The sequence below is a fragment of the Taeniopygia guttata genome, chromosome Z (assembly GCF_048771995.1).
Source record: "Taeniopygia guttata chromosome Z, bTaeGut7.mat, whole genome shotgun sequence".
Classification (NCBI taxonomy): Eukaryota; Metazoa; Chordata; class Aves; order Passeriformes; family Estrildidae; genus Taeniopygia; species Taeniopygia guttata.
The window spans coordinates 65,683,268-65,702,631 of NC_133063.1; the positions used below are offsets into that span (position 1 = coordinate 65,683,268).

General features: G+C 39.0%; 1 protein-coding gene across 10 annotated transcripts in view; it reads right to left on the minus strand.

Moving 5' to 3' along the window:
- Positions 1-19,364, minus strand: part of IQGAP2 (IQ motif containing GTPase activating protein 2) — a 123,890-nt gene that overhangs the window by 41,641 nt on the left and 62,885 nt on the right. The window contains exons 3-12 of one of the 10 annotated variants that reach the window (XM_041711097.2): positions 17,365-17,521; positions 16,162-16,239; positions 14,374-14,450; positions 9,798-9,865; positions 9,325-9,438; positions 5,026-5,204; positions 4,357-4,444; positions 3,638-3,801; positions 3,041-3,128; positions 453-616 (exon numbers count right to left, since the gene is read on the minus strand). In XM_041711097.2, coding sequence (XP_041567031.1) covers positions 453-616; positions 3,041-3,128; positions 3,638-3,801; positions 4,357-4,444; positions 5,026-5,204; positions 9,325-9,438; positions 9,798-9,865; positions 14,374-14,450; positions 16,162-16,239; positions 17,365-17,521 — 1,177 coding nt within the window. Of the gene's footprint in view, positions 1-452; positions 617-3,040; positions 3,129-3,625; positions 3,802-4,356; positions 4,445-5,022; positions 5,205-9,324; positions 9,439-9,797; positions 9,866-14,373; positions 14,451-15,625; positions 15,759-16,161; positions 16,240-17,364; positions 17,522-19,364 lie in introns of those variants that run through there. The other 9 variants (XM_072922708.1, XM_072922707.1, XM_041711096.2 and 6 more) reach the window with 9 other exon arrangements.

Here is a 19,364-nt window from a genome sequence, read left to right on the forward strand (position 1 = left end):
TGGGCTTGATTTAAGAAGCCTGGAAAGTTTCCTAGTCACAGGCATGCCAGACTGGCACAACTGTGGTGGTGGAGCTCAGTGCATTTCTATGTTCCATCCAGTCTGCCTTTCCTTCTTTTGCCCCACAATGTCATCTCTTCTGATCCTACTCATAACAGGGGATTACTTTTCTACACAATATATAACCCAGAGTTAGTTCTCATTAAGAGCATGCAACAATTTAAAAAAGTCCATTGATTTGTTACAACACCAGAGCTCAGCCAGACTGAAGTGTGGCAAGAAACAAACTCTGCAATTAAATACTGCCTTTTTAACCAAAATGATTAATGCAATACATAACACCATGGCAAGAGAATTATGTCTGATTTTACACAACAACATGCTATGTTTGTACTCTTTCATGGTCTGACTACACAACTTCAATAAGCAAGTTGTAAGCTTTTCACTCTTACCACAGCATTCTGTTGTTGGAGGTTGAACAGCTCAGTCTGATAGACAGCAGCAGCAAATGAGTGAACAATAGGCAGCTGTGCCTCGGGTTTCAGCAGTGCAACCAGTGTTTTACTAGGATCACAGTTACGAATTGCTGTATTGATATTGTCAACAGCTATGAGTTCTAAAGAACAGCAGGGAAAAAAGCTTATTAATTTTCATTTGCTGTTTGCTCTTCATGCCATATAGATGACAACTAGGTTATTACAAAGAATATAATTTTCTGTCACAAGAGAAAAAAACATTTTTGTGAAATGACATGACTGCAGAATGTTGCAAAAACTGTCTGTGCTCAAAGGTATTGAGCAAATAATTGACTGGAGGACTTTAAAATTTCTGGGCTTTTAGAAACGAGAGACTGCTTATTGCACCTCTAACACAAAACAAGGAGCTGACCACACCCTCGCACAGAGAAAGATCTAACTTCTCCTGGATGTGCTTGCAGCAGGTATTGATGCACATGTCAGCTCCAGCACCTCAGTCTTGCTTCACCCCAAGCGCTCCCTTCCTTCTGCACCACTTTTCCTCTCTCACCTCTTCCTTTGGCAGGATCTAATTGAGCTAGCTAAAACAGGTCTGTACCTGAAGTACCAACAATATTATTAGTTTCTATTTCAGGAGGCCTGGTGGAAATCAGCCAAATGTATTAGAGGGGTGGGATTTTCTGCCAGAAAATTAGTAGCTGAACTGCTGAAAAACCACATGCTATAGTTTCTAGAACTTCCTCTGCATGCCCACACCCGTTTGCTTTTCTCCCAGTGTGGAAGATCAGTCCTTACAGGCACTGCCATCTAGAAATTAATCCCTCTGCTACAGCTCAGATTTTAATTTAAACAGGCCACAAAGAGAGGAATATAAAGGTATGAGTGGAAACCTTTTCAGTACCTCAACAACTTGCCTGTTTTGCTTTTTGCTGGACTGACATTGTCAGGGGTTTAAAATCTAGCAGAAAAATGCTGAAAAACACTTCCCACTTGGGCAGCTGCAGAAGCATTACAACATCCCTCAGCTTAGTCACTGCCACCATAATTGCACACCTGGAGGAGCCATCTCTGAAGAAACCCAGGCCAGGACACACCCAGGAACACACTGTGCAAAACACCACTCTGGCCAGGCAGAAAGGGAAGCAGCCTTGAAGGTTAGAGCACATGTGACCACTTGAAGAATAGCAATTATGCAAATGCCTTTTCCATCAATAAACCCCACTCCTCCGCTTTATCATATGGTTTTTCTGTATACTGTCACCCAGGGAACATTTTTAGTTAGCACTGATTGCTCAAATCTGAGACAAGACTTGTGCAGAAGACACCATCCACAGTTTGTGTATACAGCAACACTCAGAGCTTATTTTACAGAACAAAGTCTTTGAAAACCTTTTGGCCAGGCCCACCTAAGAAAAAACACCCTGCCTCTCATTTAGTTTTCTCTGAAGCATAATCATATGGGACCACGTTGTCCCTGAAGACAGGGCTATACCTAAAGTTAGAAATCAGGAAAGGCTCTCACAGCTGCAGCATGCATGCATTCCTTTTTAAAGAATAAAGTAAAGAGGAAAGGAGTCAAGGTCTATAAACAGACTAGACTAGTTCTGCAGCCAATAACCAAGCTACTGACTTCTAGTTTTGAAACCCAGCATGCAAATCACAAAACATATTTTACACTGCTCACAGTCCTGTAACAAATGCCACTATTTTTTTTCTTCTAAAGTCAAACAGAAGAACTAAGTTACTCTCCAGATTGCTGTTAATGCTTTTTACACACGACATTTTCTTCTTCCTTTCCTCTATCAAGAGGTAACTCTTTCAGAGAAAGTACTTCTCACCATGGGTAACTACTGTGAAACAGGCTAACATTTAAGGTATAAAGTCAAATCTATCTTCTGATATACGCTGACCTCATAGCCTTTATAGCCTTTAAGGCACATCACAAAAGCAATCAGCCTGGATCTCAAAGCATTGAATACAGTACCAGAGACAAAACAGCCATGCCCAGATGCAGTATGAAATGACAGCAGATCAACCAAAGATTAGCTTCCTAGCAAAGAAGTTTCCAGTCAAAAGCAGCAACACATGCACTGCAAATTTAGATCCCCTTTAACTATATTTTTTTACAAACTATAACTTGTGATGTGTAGCATTCTTAACCAGCTAAGAATATGTTTGATTTAGATAACATGTGTCTAAAAGTGAGATTTTTTTTCTCTGCAATGTGAAAAATATTCCTGCATCTTAATTCTACAAGTATGGTCATTGCTCCCACGTGAGAATTAATACTACACTGATAAATATTTGTTCAAGCCATCAAGCTTTCAGATTTTTGCTGCTGTGCTTGCCAGTAGCTCAAATCAGTTATCTCAATGAGAGTACATCCAATGCAGCACAGATTTCTGACTTGGCAATTGTGACACTGAGAAGAAAGATTATGAGAGTAAAATGCAATACCTATGGTTTCAGTTGGAGAAACCTAATTTATGTGCAAGAAATGGGGGACTCAATCATCTTAACATAATTAAGTAGTGATGGTAAAGAGTATTAAAACAGTTACTCACTAAGCTTGTGAGCCTCAGCTTCCGCATTGGCAACACTAACTTCTTTCTGTATTTCACTTTTGTCGAGCATATGTGGAATGCCTGCTAGCTAACAGATCAGAAAAACAAGGTTTAATTATGCTATTGTTTGATGGGAGATAAGGGATAAAGTCTGGTGATGGTACACTGGAATTTGTTTGTACTATCACCTGTGCATCAAATACAAAGCTCAGTAAACACAGCATTAATCTTTTCCTGTGATTTTCATCTTACTTAAATTAATAAATTTTCTTCTTAAAACCCAATTGGCACCTTATTTTAATGTCAATGATTCATATTACTTTTATGTGTACTCAAGTTATAACTCATTTTGTAAACAAAATATTAGGGGCTGCATGTTATACCATAAATTTTTTCTTATATCTTAGTTAGTAAATACAAGGATACCATGCTCTTTAGAGCAAATGCAGCTCTTTGGTATTGATTAATACATCACTTATCCTCAAATCTTTATAAAACTTTTTATAAATGATGCAGAAAGGCAGAGTAAAGACAATTTCTGTCTGGATTAAAACCAGCTAAAAAGTGCAAACTGACATGTAGTACCTGTTCGATTACCTGCATTTTCTGTTCTTTAGAATCACTCAATTGCAATAGGTACCATGAGGAATTTTGCGGCAGAACTTCAAGTAGGCTCAGAGCAGGGTGGTTCAAGCCTGCCATCAGTGCCCCTTCATCTTGCCGGTCAATAGCCTCATTCACTTGGACTAAAGCTATGTGAACTGAAATGAAAACAATGCCTATAAACAGCAAATACAGCTTTCCTGAGGAAAAGAAGTCCATTGCTGTCAGCATCTCACTTTTTGTAAAGGCCAGCTAGGGTGGCAGTCTTTATCTAGCAGAGAATTACCTCTTTCATGCCCACCAAAGGGAGTCTCTGGCTCTGTGTGAGCCTGGGTGGAAACAGTTCAACCACAGCTAAGCAAAAGCTTATTAATTAATTTTGGGTCTATATAGAAGAGGGGGTCAAAATTTACAGTATTCTGCACACAGAAAGAACATAAAGAAACAGAGCAGGCAATAAATGATTTGATTCTGACCTGAGGAATCCTTACAGCAAAAACCACGAACAGAAATTAGACCCCCACCCCACAAAGATTAGTAGAGAAAGAAAAGCATGACAAAACCAGTTGTAGACAGGTATTAGCCACTGTGCATATTTTACAAGTTTCCACAGAAATATTTTGTTTGTTCAGGTGGACTCAAGTAGTGTTCGGCTGGAATCTGGGAGACCACGTATTTTGTGCTTATTTCCACAAGGATCCAGAATAGCTTACTGTTTATTTTATTGATATTGCCTTGAATCTCAGCTTGTGTCAGCAATTCCTCATAGACATCTCTCTCTTCATCAGAAATTGTGCCATTCTAAGGAAAAAAAATTGTTGCTAGTTCACACAAAACAGTTTGCAGAGAGAAAAGCTATTAGCCAAAGTCATTAAAACTGAATCAGCTGAAGCATTTACTGAACATATTTGTAAAGCAATTTGTTGACTAAGTGAACTGAAGAAATTAGCACTTTGTCATAGAGATGATTAGCTCTCATATAAAAAAACACAGCAAATAATTTCACATTAAATATACGTGGCAGAGATTATACTTTATACTCAAAGGTAATATTGTGTTTAAAACTTTTTAAGCAGTAGATTTGTTTTTCCTAAAGCAATTAATGGAAGAAAACTAGTTCTTTGACTATTTAGTCTTCTGGTATATTTAGCCTTTGGGCAAAGTTAAGCTGCATCATACTCACAGTAATCATATTCTTATAAAATTGGCTTTTAGCTTATTTCATTACCATTATTTCTCTTAGTTATCTTAAAAGTGATGGTTTCTTCCCAATTGTACAAATTTTAAAAATAAAGTTAATTTTTAGAGCAATAGCAATGCTATAGCATGACAAGAAACATGAAGAAACATGCGTACAAGGAGTGCAAATAAAACACCACTACCTTGAGTCTTGCATTTGATTGTTTCTTTCTTTTAGCGTCAAAGAGTTCATTCTGATAATCCTGCGCCAGTTCCTCATCCACGCTGAGCAACATTGCATTTGGGTTCCTCAGAGTCACAATGGTTTGCTCGGCTATCCCCTTCTCGACAGCTTCGTTGATTGCTATTACAGCTGCATGCACTAAAATTGAAAGCACAGTCCTAAGCTTCAGGAAGCAAAAAAAGTCAAAAGCTGTCACTGTTTCTTCTGATTTATTTGAAAGGACTGTTTAATTTATTCAATAATTTACAGATTTGAACATTCCACTCCATGTTTCCTCTAAATTGCAGAACTTCATGTTTACTCAAAGGTGGCACATTGCTGTCTGTTCCATGTTCACCCTTCCCCCAAACAGGGGTGTGCTGGTTTCAGCTGGGGTAGGGTTAATTTTCTTCTCAGTGGCTGCTGTGGGGCTGTGTTTTGGATTTGTGCGGAACTCAGGATTGATAATATAGAGATGTTTTTGTTATTGCTGAGCAGAGCTTGCACAGAGCCAAGGCCTTTTCTGCTTCTGGTACTGCCACACTGGGGAGGGGAGTGGGGGTGCTTGGCAGGTTGGGAGGAGACAGAGCCAGGACAGGTGACCCCAGCTGAGCAAAGGGATACTCCAGACCATGTGGCACCAAGCTCAGTGTATAAAGTGGGGAGGAGAAGGAAGCGGTGGACGTTTGGGGTAATGGAGTTTGTCTTCCAAGTCCCCATCATATGTGATGGGGCCCAGATCTTCTCGAGATGGCTGAACACCTGTCTGCTCATGGGAAGCACTGAATTAATTCCTTGGTTTGCTTTGCCTGTTGTGTGTGGCCTTTGCTTTCCCTATTAAACTGCCTTTTTCTCAGTTCGTGAGCTCTCCAGCTTTTTTTTTACCCTTTTGATCTTGCTGGCTGGAGAGTGAGTGAAGGGCTGCATGGGGCTTGGCTGCTGGCTGGGATTAAACCATGATATGGTCAAGATTTTACTGACAGAAAATAAAACATGAGTTACATTTTATCATTCAAGTCCTATTTTATTTAGAAGGTAATTACATGTAGGAATTGAAAGCATTTTTCGTAGTTTTTACCTTAAAGCTGTGTGTTTGTGTCCATATAAAAGTACTGTCTAAACTGAGTATATCTGAGAGATGAGGCACAAAAATAAGGAAATTGAAGCTCCATTAACCTTGTCCTCTACAAAAACACATTTAAGACCTTTCAGCCCGCAGGCAGGATGCAGCCCTGCACATTACATTTGAGCCTCCCTGAGATGGTTCCTTGCACATCAGGATCTCCTTGAGCCCCTAGGCACATGTAACAGTCCCTCCTCCTGTCACCTGCAAAGCCACAAGACAGCAGACTTTAGAGAAAAAAAAAAAAAAAAAAAAAAATCCAGCAGGCTTTGCAGGGTCCTCAAAAACACAGGAAAAAGGGAAAAGAGTGCCATAGGACTCACCACAGCCACTGATCAGCTTAAGTGTTAAGAAAGAGAAAAAAACCACTTAATTGGTTGACTCCAATAAATAAAAGTTACAAAAGCTCGTGCTTTTTCACACAGTAAATTTGTGTGAGTGTAGAAATTCAAAACCACTTATAGCTGAATTAGATGTAGAGTAGAATCTAACACACCCCTCACAGTTACTCCCTGAACACATTTGGCCCTAAGATCAGTCTAGATGAAGGCCTTGCACTAGAGCTGCACTTTATCTGGACCTTCATGCCACAGGGACCTCAATGCCTGTCTGGTGGCACATTAATCTCAAGTGTTTTACAGACTTTACTACACAAAATGTAAAATTTCTGAAAAATGTGTATTTAGATCATATCCCAAAGGAGGAACATTGCAGCTCCCCATTTATCAGCACAGCAGCCTGCCTAGGATTTACTTTCATGCCACTAAGGAGACATGTGAAGGGAAAACACAATGACCATCTTTTTTTATTTTGTCAATACTTACTTTCTACTTGGCCCTGCATGGTGCTGCTAAAGTGAGAAAAGCATGACAGTAAAAAAAGGTTATTTGGATTAAGTTTAACTGAAGGTTTAAATATCTGATTCTAAAAGACAGAAAGCAGAGATGCTTCAGATTTGAGGTTTTAGGAAAAAAAGTACAAACTTAGAGAAGTCAGACATATCACTGAACACTCAACAGGGGCAAATGAAGGAGGAAGTGAAGCTATACAACCTCAGAGATAGCAGCTACTGGAATTTACATAGCTGTTGGTGGATAATCAATTGCTTAGCACTGAGATCATGCCAGAAGGTTGTTCTAAAATTGTTTCACTCTAGCTCAGCAAAATACAGCTGGGCAGTAGAAGCAGCTAGCATGGTGGAGGAAATAAAAGCAGAGAAGCACACTGGTTTCATTTGTCACTGAACTTTGTGAAAAGACAAAGTTCACATTGAATGTGAGGAGAAGGTTTTTCATTGAGAGGGTGGTAAGTCATTGGAACAGGCTCCCCAGGGAAATGGTCACGGCATCAAACCTGACAGAGCTCAAGAAGCATCTATGCAATGCTCTTAGCTTTATGATTTAGTTTTAGGTAATCCTGTGCAGATCAGAAACTTGGACTCAATTGTCCACATGGGTCCCTTCCTCCTTGAGGCAGTCTGTGGTTCTGTATACATCCATATCCACTCCAAGGGACTAAGAAAACTATCCTTAGACACATATATAATCCAAACATCCTCATATAACAAAACACATAGGAAGGGTGGAGCTAGCTCCTAAATGGAGCTAGCAAAAAGCAGCCAAGATATGGTCGAGATTAGGAGAGAATCAAACAGATATTGGTAGATGTGAACCAAGGAAAATAATGAGAAGCCTGATTGACTTAAAAGAGCAGGCTGGAAGCTTGGAATAGGAGAGGTTTCCTTGCAGAATAAGCTGTCTGTGAAAGCACCTCAACTTATTCTTCCCATGCTGATTTGTACTATTGCTGACAGCAGAGTAGGAGTCCTCAGCAGTTGTTCCACTTGTATCTCCTTTTGCATACTCCACTTAGGAAGAAGGATGGCAGACCCCTTCCTTTGGCAGGATCTCCATTATCCAACCTCACTAGTATGTGAGTGTTCCCATAGCAGATGTTTCCTGTCGTGGGGCAGAACACGTTATCTACAGCACAATCCTTGCTCAGAGGGACAGAATCAGCATCAGGAAACCCTGCTTTTCTAAGACTGAAACACTTCACAAGTTAAAGGAAGCCTTACACACTATAATAAAGCTTTCAGTGAAGCATGTTTCATCTTCAGGGGAAGAAGCCCTTTAATCTTCAGTGGAGGGAGCTCCCTTGAAAAAGTACTTGGTAGTCACTAAATATCTAAAAATCTGCTAAAAAACTCCTGCTACTTCAAAAGATAGGATTTTAAGATCTACCTTTGGTGAAGTATGCACATATTAAGCGGGCTTCAAAATATACAACAGACAATGTGAATCAATATCAAGTGTGTTTTAAGTTAGGCTCTGAAAATTTCAGCATGTTAAGTAGTATCATGAATCAGCTTGCCACTTTGCAGCGTTGAATAAAGTAGCACAGACAACCCTTCTGTTCTTCAGTTTACCCTTCTGAAAAGACTAGGATCTTAAAAAAACTAGAGCTCAAGCATTGATTTAAGTGAACACACTTGATTTCATGTCATTTAAATTCAAGTAATTTTTTTGGTAATGTATCACTTCATTTCACAGGAAAAAAAAAAAAAAAAAGACTGTTATAGAGAAAAATACCCAGACTTACACATGAATAGGCATGAGAGAGCAGCAGAAAAAAACATTTACTTTGGTTTTGAGTGGAAGCTGTTCAAGATAGACTCAAAAGAACCCTAACTGTCCATCAGGGCCTACCCTCCTGCAGGGTTCTACTATGCAACTACCCATTGGTGTTTTAGGAAAACTGCAAAAGGCAAAAAATAAAAAGAGGAGGAACAGAGAAGGCATCAATTTCCCATGGCTGTCTTCATTGTACTCATATGGTGCAGAGGCATGCACAGGGGTCAATTCATTATTCTAGAGGAGCACTACCTACCAGAAAACATTAAACCTATTCAAAATATTGTGAGAAATCTTTGCTTTTGGTAGCACTTCTTATGGGTCAATGGAGATACCAAAAAAAATTCAGACTGCAAATTTTGAAGAGGCCTTGTCACAATGAAGCAATGTGGTAGTGAAAACTTGTTGGCTTTCCTTTCTAGCCCTTAAGAGGTGGCAGAAGAAGTGAATGAGAGCACAGAAAATATATTGTTAGCATTCTGTCAAAGAACTTGTTAGAGAACAGAACAAGAGTCACACTTACAGGCAGCTTCGTCCACTGATAATTCACTGGCCAGAATCCCACCAATTTTACTGAAAGATGGCATCTGGATACCATATTTCTCTAACTCCTTTCGCATGTTGCTGATTTCTTCCTCTGTTCAGAAAAAAAAAAAAAAAAAAAAAAAAAGAAATATTGTCAGAACAGAAGCATGACAATTTCACCATACCTACAAAAATGTTTCTGAAAGTGCTTCTGACCAGGGCTTCTGAGCAGTTTTCCTCTCTGTTTTGAAGGACTCTAAGATACAAAAAATATTCAATGAATACTCCCTTCCTCCCGTCCCTCTGAGACCGATAATCATTAAAAATAGCAGCCTTCCACCTGTTTAATTTGTAGCAGTGCTTGTAACAATGTTGTCAGAGGAGAGAGGCCATAATAGAAAATATGTACAATGCTAGCAAATTTGCAGTGTAAAAAAAAAATCTAACATATGATTATAAGCATCTTTTTACCTGTGAAGTCAACTTTTCCCAGAAGGTCCTGAATCTGTGGAGCTAGTCCTAGCTTGAAGAGATATAAACTGCAAAGAAGAAAATTAGGGTTTAAAGTTCTGCATGTGGTTGAGAAGTTTGCTTTCTGTACAAAAGAAAAGCACTTTTATGAAGCTTGTCCTTTAACCCTTTGTCTTAGGTGTGGCAATACAGAATGAATTGACACTACAATTTTCTTTATGCTGTATTTTTAAGTCTTACAGAAAGAGAAATCTTTTATTTCCAAGAAGCATCTCTAAGAGAGAGGCACTGTCAGTGTATCTCAGGTCACAGGGGATGTATAAACAAGAAGAAAACCTCAGTGAAAGACAGGTAAAGAAATGCAAAAGCTAGTACCAGGGGAAAGATCAAGATCTGAAAGCGTTTTAGCACTGCTTATATCTTTGGATCTAAGTTCTGGTTTTACTTGCGTCAGTTACATCCCTATAATTAACAGAAGAACACATAAATCACTGACACACTTTTTACTAAGGGTAGAAGAACAAGGACCTGTAAGTCCACCCAACACCGTCTCAAAATATTTGTGTCATTAGCTATTTTATTCTTGGAAAATGAAGAAAGTTGATTTAATGTATTAACCAAGAACTAATACTTTAATTTCTATATAGCATGTAAAATACCTTCACTCATTCCTAGAGCTCTGGTGTGCTATCTGAATAAAACAGCTGAATTCATACAAATTTTCTCAGTAGCTTCCAAACACAAGGCATGTATTTATCTACATAGGACTGATGTTTCTATAATTTATCAGTGAAATTCAGTAAACAGGTGAGTTAATTAAGAAAGACTAAAAAGAGATAGGTTTTTAAAACCATACTTAAATAACACATTCTTCCAAAAGGATTATTTTTCACCCCTTTTCAAACTTACTTCACCCCAACATCATTCATTGCAAATGTGCTTTGTGTTTTAGGGGTTTTGTTTCTAGAGAAGCATATTTCCCTTCTGTGTTTTCTTGCAGAGGAGATTTTTTGCTGCTAGCATATTATGGGATGAGATTTCAAAGCATGTATTTTGTAGCTGTTTTATGTATTTTGAGCACATGGAATCAGCATTTATCTTCCATGCTGCCACAGCTACTCCTCTGTCCTGCCCCCATCTGGATGAACACAACACAACAAAGAATCTCAGGTAGGTCAACCTGCCTTTACAGCCTCTCAAAACCATTGCTGATACCATTCTTATATTTCAAATCTGTCTAAAATATAAATAAGGTTTTTCAGAGGCAAAAATTTACATAGACTTTAGAAGACTACAGTAATGAATCGGGTTCCTCTGTCACCCTGGTCTGCCTTCCAGTCTTTCTGAGTGAATCCTGCCTAAAATGCTGGGTGTCATGAAAACTGTTATGGAAATCAGCAGCTGATGGTGCTGACTCTTTTTTTTGGGTCACCACAAGAAAAAGATACAAGAAGAAAGAGTGCTATGAACATTAAAGAATTTTTTTTGTTGTTCTTCAGCACTTCCAGAAGGATGTTGAACCATGTGTGGTATTTCCTCTACTCCTTTGTTTGGATAAACTTATTAACCACCAGATGGTGCTGAAAATGTTCTTCGAGTCTTGCAGAGATCACAAAGACACTTCCCTGAATTAACATATAATTTTACTTGAAACAGATTGCTTAACACTTTTGTTGTGCAACTTGAACCTCAGAAAACCCACAAAGTCAAAAGCAGGGGTCCTCGTGGTTAAGAAAACTGAATTCAAGGCATCAGGAGCAAAGGGAAAACAAAGGAGAAAGAGCAGTTCCTAGATAAAACTCCTTCCAATAGAAAGCATCACCCACACAGAACTGCATCAGGCAGATGTTCCCAGGACTTGTTTTATTATTAGCTCCTGCATAACATGCTGTGAAAAACAGATCTGAAAATAGCATGTTTTTTCTTTTACAATATGCTTGTTATTCTGCTGCTTCCTAGGAAAACAATGTTTTGAGCAGTCCAGCTTCTAGAGAGATAGTTTGTCTAAAATATAGCAGTGATCTTTTTGCAAAGATAATTTGAAAACTAAATTTTTCAGAGAAAAATATCTTTAAGCACTGCTATTTATGAAGAAGAATCACTGTTAGCATCTTAATTCAAATCAAGCTGTTCTAATCTCATTTGGTGCAGGAACAAATCCAAATCTGCTTTCAAAAAAAAAAAAAAATTGTGCAAATAATGGAATCTATGCCTTTGTATTTTTCAGGTCAGAACCAGAAGTTCCAGTTCTAGTTCTGCCACTAACTTCATCCTGGCCTTTTTGCCCAATCAATACCTCAAGTATTGATGTTTCAGTGAGAGAAAAGCAAGAGGTAATTACATTCAACAGGAATATAATAGGAAATCATTTGCTAAGTAGCTCCTTCCTGGCCAGAGCAGTGTTGTATTTGACAGCACAAGTCATCCCACATGCTTTAAGTGCAATGGTGTTAATTTCAGACTTGAATCAGGACATACCCTAAAGCTATATTTAAACCATCATGCTTAGAGTACCCATCTATCTTCAGGCCTTCTAACAGCAAAAGATTAGCAAAACAATAAACAGCCAATGACTTTCTCTGCAAAATATTATTACTTCAGATGTCAAATATATGTTTCGGATACAGCTCAGCATTTCTCTGGTGCCAATTCACCTGGGAGCACTGCTGGCCAAGCAAAGCACTCTGTGCATAATTCTATTCTTTCCCAAACAGTTTTCAGTGTAGCTTGCGTGACATTCAACACTGAGATTGAAGTTTGATTTGAAAGACTATAGAGAAAGACTATAGAGAAAGACTTCAGGCATGCATTTTAGTAAAAGGTATGGAAATAAAGCTCAATCATTGTTTCTTCTATTCTGACATCCTGCACAGGATGCAGGCATAGGGGCCTACAATCTCATGGGAACACATCATAAATGAAAGCATTCCAAGCCTATTCCCTTTCAGTATGGCATGACACATTTGATATAAAGTCCATTTCTAAAATAATGGCACTAAAAAAATAATAAAAACATAGTATGTACAGAGGTACCGAGTTGGAGCTTTGTGTTGATATGCATCAAGAAGAAGAAAAAGGACAAACTTGGAACTGAAAGCTAAGACAACACAGACTAATTCTGATACTGCATAAATCCTGGGGCATGCCAAGATGGAGAATGGAAAATTTTTACCATAGGTCAATCCGCTGTAAACCTCAGTTCAGGATAAGAGCTATAGCCATTGCAATGATAAGGCAGATATTAAGAAGATCTTTGATGAAGCTGTTGTTTATGTAGCATTCAAATCCAGAGTTAATAATGTCCTATATACATGAAAGAGCAAATATTAAAATCAAATGTGTTCTTGCATCTCCTGCAAAATGTTTGAGCTGGCCCATAACACAGCTTGGGGGTGGAGGGCACACAGCCCATTGAGTCAGCCTGACCTGGTTGAGGCTGTAGTCCCACATATTCTGTTTAGGAAATCACTTCAAGCTTAGACAAGACACTTGCTTTCAGAACAGACTGCACTACCAAGTTTAAGCCAAGAACCACCCTCAAATAGTCCTGGTGTCAATTCTCAGTTAATAGTACACCAAGTACAATAATTTTAAGGGGCAACTCTTTTCAAAGATGGCAAAAATATGCTGGACTGTCAAGTATGAACACCTGTGATGTTAAACAAATATGGTGAAGTTTAGTGGTAAATACTGTTTACTGCAAGTGCACATCCCAGAATGAAACAGTGGGCACATCATTTCAAGGATTAACCCTAAAAAAGTTTCAATAAAGCATGCATTGAATAGTTTGTCTCATAGCTCTGGAGCAGCTGATGTGCCTTTGAAAACCAATAGAAACAGAGAAAAGCGGAGTGCAAGTTAATTCCGTTCTCTGAAATATTAGTGCCAAAAATATTTAAAGGGCAAGGTCTCTATGTACAAGAAATGAATTAGAAAAGCCACAGGAGGATGGAGCTGTCTGCTAACAATACTGTTCCTCACACCAGGAACAGCACAGAGCAGATGTTTTTGTGCTAAACATAAAGAAAATCCTTAAGGCAGAACACAAAAAAAATTTTAATCACTACTTTCAGTGGTGTAGTCAAAGCTTCTCTGACTTTTCATTAAAAGTCAAGTTGCTTAGAATTTTGAAATCTTTAAGAATTTTGTATCATTTTTACATGAACTACCAGAGAATACAGTAATTAATTGCTTCAGTTTTGGGACAGAAATATGTCCATCATTATTTTCACTCTGATCAGCATGTCTGCTGTACTGTTGTATTAATGTTTTGTTAAGTTTCTGTTAATTTGTTTGATTTCTGTTGAAGTATGTATTTTGAAATTGTATGCTCATTTTGCAAGGGGGTGTACTATTGAGAGAGGGATATGTGTGCTAAACTCAGTAATCCTTAATTTCTATTTTGAAAGTTATTTGTCCAACAGATCTGACAAAGTTCAACTTTTGTCTCCAACTTAAAACTAATGAACTTGAAAATTTTGACAGATTTTGATATACTGGTTGTCCTAAAGCCATTTCAAGACTTATGCTCCAAACTCTGTCAGTTACTATAACTTTTATTCTTGTCAGCAGTTACCTTAGAGCATGAATGCAGTATATCATCCTAGGGATGTTTTTGCGATCATAGACATCTGTAGTCTCTGGATAAAAGATCTAAAAAGCAAAGAACACACAGTTAAAAGAGAAGACTTATTACTGAGCAGAAACATTTACTCTGCAGAACTATACCTTAAATTTACAGAATTTTAGCGGTTACTTTTATACAGCTATGAGTCACATCTCTTCTGATGTTATTTTAACTTAATCAGTACTTTTCATAAAGAAGAGCTAAATAAAGCATAAAAGCTACTTAATAAGAGGGGAAAAAAGGAAGATGAGCAGGCAGCATTTCAGCAAGATTTTTAGAAAATGTCCTTTGGCATAAGCTCAGCCAGTAGTGCTTGTCCTCTACAGACGCCCAAAACCTGGAATGCAGTTACAATTTGCAAAGCCTCATTACAAACCAAACCTATCAAGTATGGTTTAAAAACGCATAATTCTAATTGCCAGCACCCTTAACTTTGTGAATACATCATTTACAAAGAAAGATATTTAGAGAGAGGAATATAAAGCAATTTAGCCAAGAAGTCACATCATAAGTTCCAGTTCTGGTTCTACCACTAATTTGTTCCTGGCCTTGATCCCAGTCACTAAACACTGTTTCTCCACAAAAATACAGTAAAAAGACTTAGTTAACCGTGAGAGTTGGCAGCATGCTTCCAGCCCCGGCTGGTCACTTGGGGCTGCACTGTCCCATGGCTAATGGGACTAGACTGAGTAAGTCAGGAGCACAGTGCCCTCTTCATCATTTGCTCAAAACAGCTCTGTCAGGGAGAGCTGGGAAAGCTTTTGGCCATGACCATCCTTTGCAACAGAAACAGAATCTTTCAGAGGAGAGATGGCAGGGTGGAAATCAGCCAGCTGAACAGAGTGCTGAAGGACTCAACTGAAAAAAAAGCCTGACCTGGAAAGGGCAGGACCCCTTCCCATCTGTCTGGCATTTCTGAAGGCAGTCGTGAGTGCCCTTTTTTGGTAATGGGCACTTGCAGTGACTTTGCCTACAGTAGCTGACCCAAGGTCCATTCAGCCCTCCAAGGAGCTGCCTGAGCATCCCCCACTGTGCCTGACCACAGTGCCCCAGGCAGCACTCTGGCTGTGGGCACCCAGGCACCCTGGGGTGGGGAACTGCGTACTCTGGCCTGTGTGTGGCTGCCAGAATGTACAAAGAAGCAGCATAGCTGCTTGCACACAGCCCTTCCTTAAAGGATTTTCATCCAAAATAGACTCACTGGCGCCCAGAAACAGCAGCAGAGGGGGGAGATGACAAGTGAAGACCCGCAAGGAGAAAGGTAACTATAAGAAGTGACCCAAGAAAGCAGCTGGTGGAAGAAGAGCAGGGCACAGTCACGCAGGTGTGCTGAAGGCTGCAAGAACAGTCTGGAAACAGGGTAGAAGCAGAGAAACTGGCACGTACAGTAAGAGGAGGAGGCAGCAAGAGGAACGATGCGAAGAGGTAACCTAAAGGAAGCAAATATTTAAGTTTTCTGTTTCAAACCATATTCCTTCTAGGCCCCCCCGAGACTGCCTTAGCAGTTAGCTCAAACACTGCTGGTGTCCCTGCCTCAGCCCACACACACTGCCAGCAGCAACACAGCACTGACACTCCCACTGCTTTCCACATTACCTTATCCTCAGATTTGTTTTTTGAATTACCCCTTCCCTCTAGACTTACTATAAAGGAACTGTTTATGCTTAAGCAGATGAAAGTGAGCTCAGTGAGCCAATGATTTGATTTAAATTTCTTTGCTGAAATTTAAAGGCTTACCTTAGGCAGACCAATGGACTCCATTGCTCTTAACCACTGCACAGTGTTGTCAGTGTGCCGAAAATGAAGGCCAGATCTCTATTGGAAACATAGAAGATTATGAAAGTTACATTAAGAAAATTCTCTACCTATTGATCCTCCTGTTGGTTCCTAGTTTTATATCCTGAAGTCAAGTTCACAGAATTTTCCCTTGTTTGAACACAGAGACCAAAGTGTAACAGCTTCAATTTTGCTAATGAAGCATCCTAACACGTAACAGCTCCACACTGAGTTCAGCTCATTCTTTCATGTTACATAACTGAGATTTGTACCCTTCAGGGTGGACTGTGATTGAAGTAGAAATTTGTACAGTCCTTCAGTATTCTTTGAGAGTAGAGGCTGTATGTCAAAGGCAAGGAACCAAAACACAGAAGCAGTAACACTGCTCAGCACTACCATGAAGTCCTGGAACTCTTCCATTCTACCTGAATACCTGACCCTCCCTAAAACCTATGCAAGCAGCATAAGAATACAGTGGGAAAGTATTTTTTATTTTCTTTTCAATGTTATCTTTTAGGGTAAAGGGAAAAAGGAATCTCTCAAGTTTTGGAGATTTTCAAGAGAAACATTTAAATGTAACTGGAATTCTTAACCATAAAATTTTTTCTGCCCACTCTACATGTTGAGATAATGCATTCCATAGTGGGACTACTGTGCATGAGTGTACATATCCTTGTATTATCGAGGTTCTTGGAGCTAGCAAAAGCCTGCACAGGGAACAAGCTAAGCTCAGTTACTGTAGCTTGGTTTTGGTTTCTCATTGTTAAAATTGATAAAACAAACATGGAGACGTAATGAAGTGAATTTCAAATATGTTCCCATACAAAATCAAGAAAGTTTGAAATAGTTACCAAATTACTTCTGACTTCTATTCCTAATGAGAAATAACTTTATAATTTGAAAAGCTCATGATTTCCTTGGAGCCAGAAGTGCAGTTTGTGCAGCTTTAACAACTTGAAGCAATACCAAAACATTTTTTCTAAGGGTAGAATATTTCTAACTTATCATACAGGCTTCCTACAGTTGTACATCTTCTATCTAGTCCCTACAGCCTTAAAAGAAAGATACAGAAAACTAACCAGTCTTGCTTAGGAATCTTTAAGAGTGGAAGACAAACGTTGCTGGGTTTTGTCATCCTGGTGAGAGAACTGAGAAAGTTATTACCTTGTAGCGTGCCTGCTCCACATCATAGATCTTTTTGTCTGACACCACATTAGGCGCAAAGAATTTTGCAAGCTTGGCAAGGTAAACACCATTTCTTAAGCCTTCTTCCAGTTCCGTAGTTGGGGGCAGCTCTTCATCCAAGCAGACCTCCATCCATCTACAGACATTTGAGAAACATTGTTATTTGGGTTTTAATATGAGTTACAGCTTTTGCCCACAGCTATCATACTTTAAATGTCACCACCACAATGTTATTATAATGGAAAAGGACAGGGGCTAAGGAGAAAATTCTCACAGTCATTCACATGGCATATCACAGTGATTAGAGGCTCATATCTGTGATTGTAAGCCATCAGTAAGCAAATAGCATGGTTTGAAGTATTCACACCCCAGGGGGTCTAACTCAAATATTGTGAACAGTACCAGGCTTTTGAATAAACAGTAATTAAAGCAGCAAATGGAAAGAAAACATGGAGTGTTGTGTATTATTGATGTTTGCATTTAAAAAAACCTCTGTGATTTCTATGCCAGTACTGAACCTCATGAGCATCAAGGACAGCAGTGTTCTGGGTGAGGCAGGTCCCTGTAGCCAGTGTGCTGTGCAACACAACCCCAAGCAATGCCCAGCTCAGTACAAAGCACTCCTGCAGATTATCCTCCTCCTGCACGTGAGCTCTCCACTCTCACCCATGAAACAGTACTGGTGCTGGAGGGATGCGTGAGGGTTTTGTGGAAAAGCCCAAGGTAATTTACACGTTTGAGGTCTGCCTGGCAGTAAGCAGGTTGAAACATGGCTTCTTGTTAGCAACTAAATCCTCCGAGTTTAACTAAACTAGTTATACATCTGAGACTTAAGATGTGATAGACATGGTGCTAGACAGAAATCAGTATTAATTGAATACATTACCAGTTCAGAAGGCAAATAACTGACATGAAACCATATTATCCAGTATGTTTATATTGAGTAGCCAAGAGAAATTGCTTCCAAAGCATTTCCAAGAAAGATTAGTCTCTTAATCACTGGACCAGAAGTTCCTTACATTAGTGGTTTGGCCCTGTGATATTATTCTTATTTCCAGCAGCTAAATCACATTAGAAGGGCTTTAAATCTGCTTAGTTCTTTGCAGTGTTGTATTTTATTTGCTTTGTCAAACTCTTGTGCCTTTAGAATGTTAATATCAATACAAATAAGAAAGATGAATGGCAAGAATAAAGTTGAAGACGTAAGTTCACTTTGCTTACTGTCACTAAGGCAGCATCACTGTAAGCAAGACAGCATCACTGTAAGCAAGACAGCATTACAAATCTAATATCACCTCCATAGGGGTGACTTCAGAAACCAGAAATCTTTGATCCAGGTTGAAAATGAGACTGTTTTCACTCCACCATGTAGAAGAAGTTCACTACATAATTTTGTTTCACATTAAAACTCTAGACCAATGTTCTACTTTTGTTCCACTAATGCTTTGTTCTAGTAATGTTCCACTTTTGCAGGACATACAAAAGTTGTTTCACTGCAGCACAGACTACCCAAATATATCCTTAGGAAAACAACACCCATAAATCCGACACAATATCACATAGAACTGCACAAAGCAAGTGTCATTAGGAGAACTGTATTCTGCAGTATAAAAGCTGCTTTAGTGAGGAGAATCATATTCCTGATGAGTTTCCCAGCTTTCTCCTGCACTACATGTTTGCGTATTATGGATCCATGCCAAGGGTCCCAAAATGGCATTTTAGAAACTAAATAGATTTATACACTAAGGCATCACACTTGGCATCTCCAAAAAAGACAACGAAGAACATACATAGGTATATTACTAGGCAAATATGATTTTTACCCGAGCCAGTTAACTTTTCCTATAGATTTTTTTTTCCTAGAATTTGACTTCTAGAAAAATAATTGTAGAGATAATCATCAGGAGTTTGCTGAACCACAGCAGGTACTCACTATGAACCACAGCTGACTCTGCTGTTCAATGGACCATCTCCAGAGA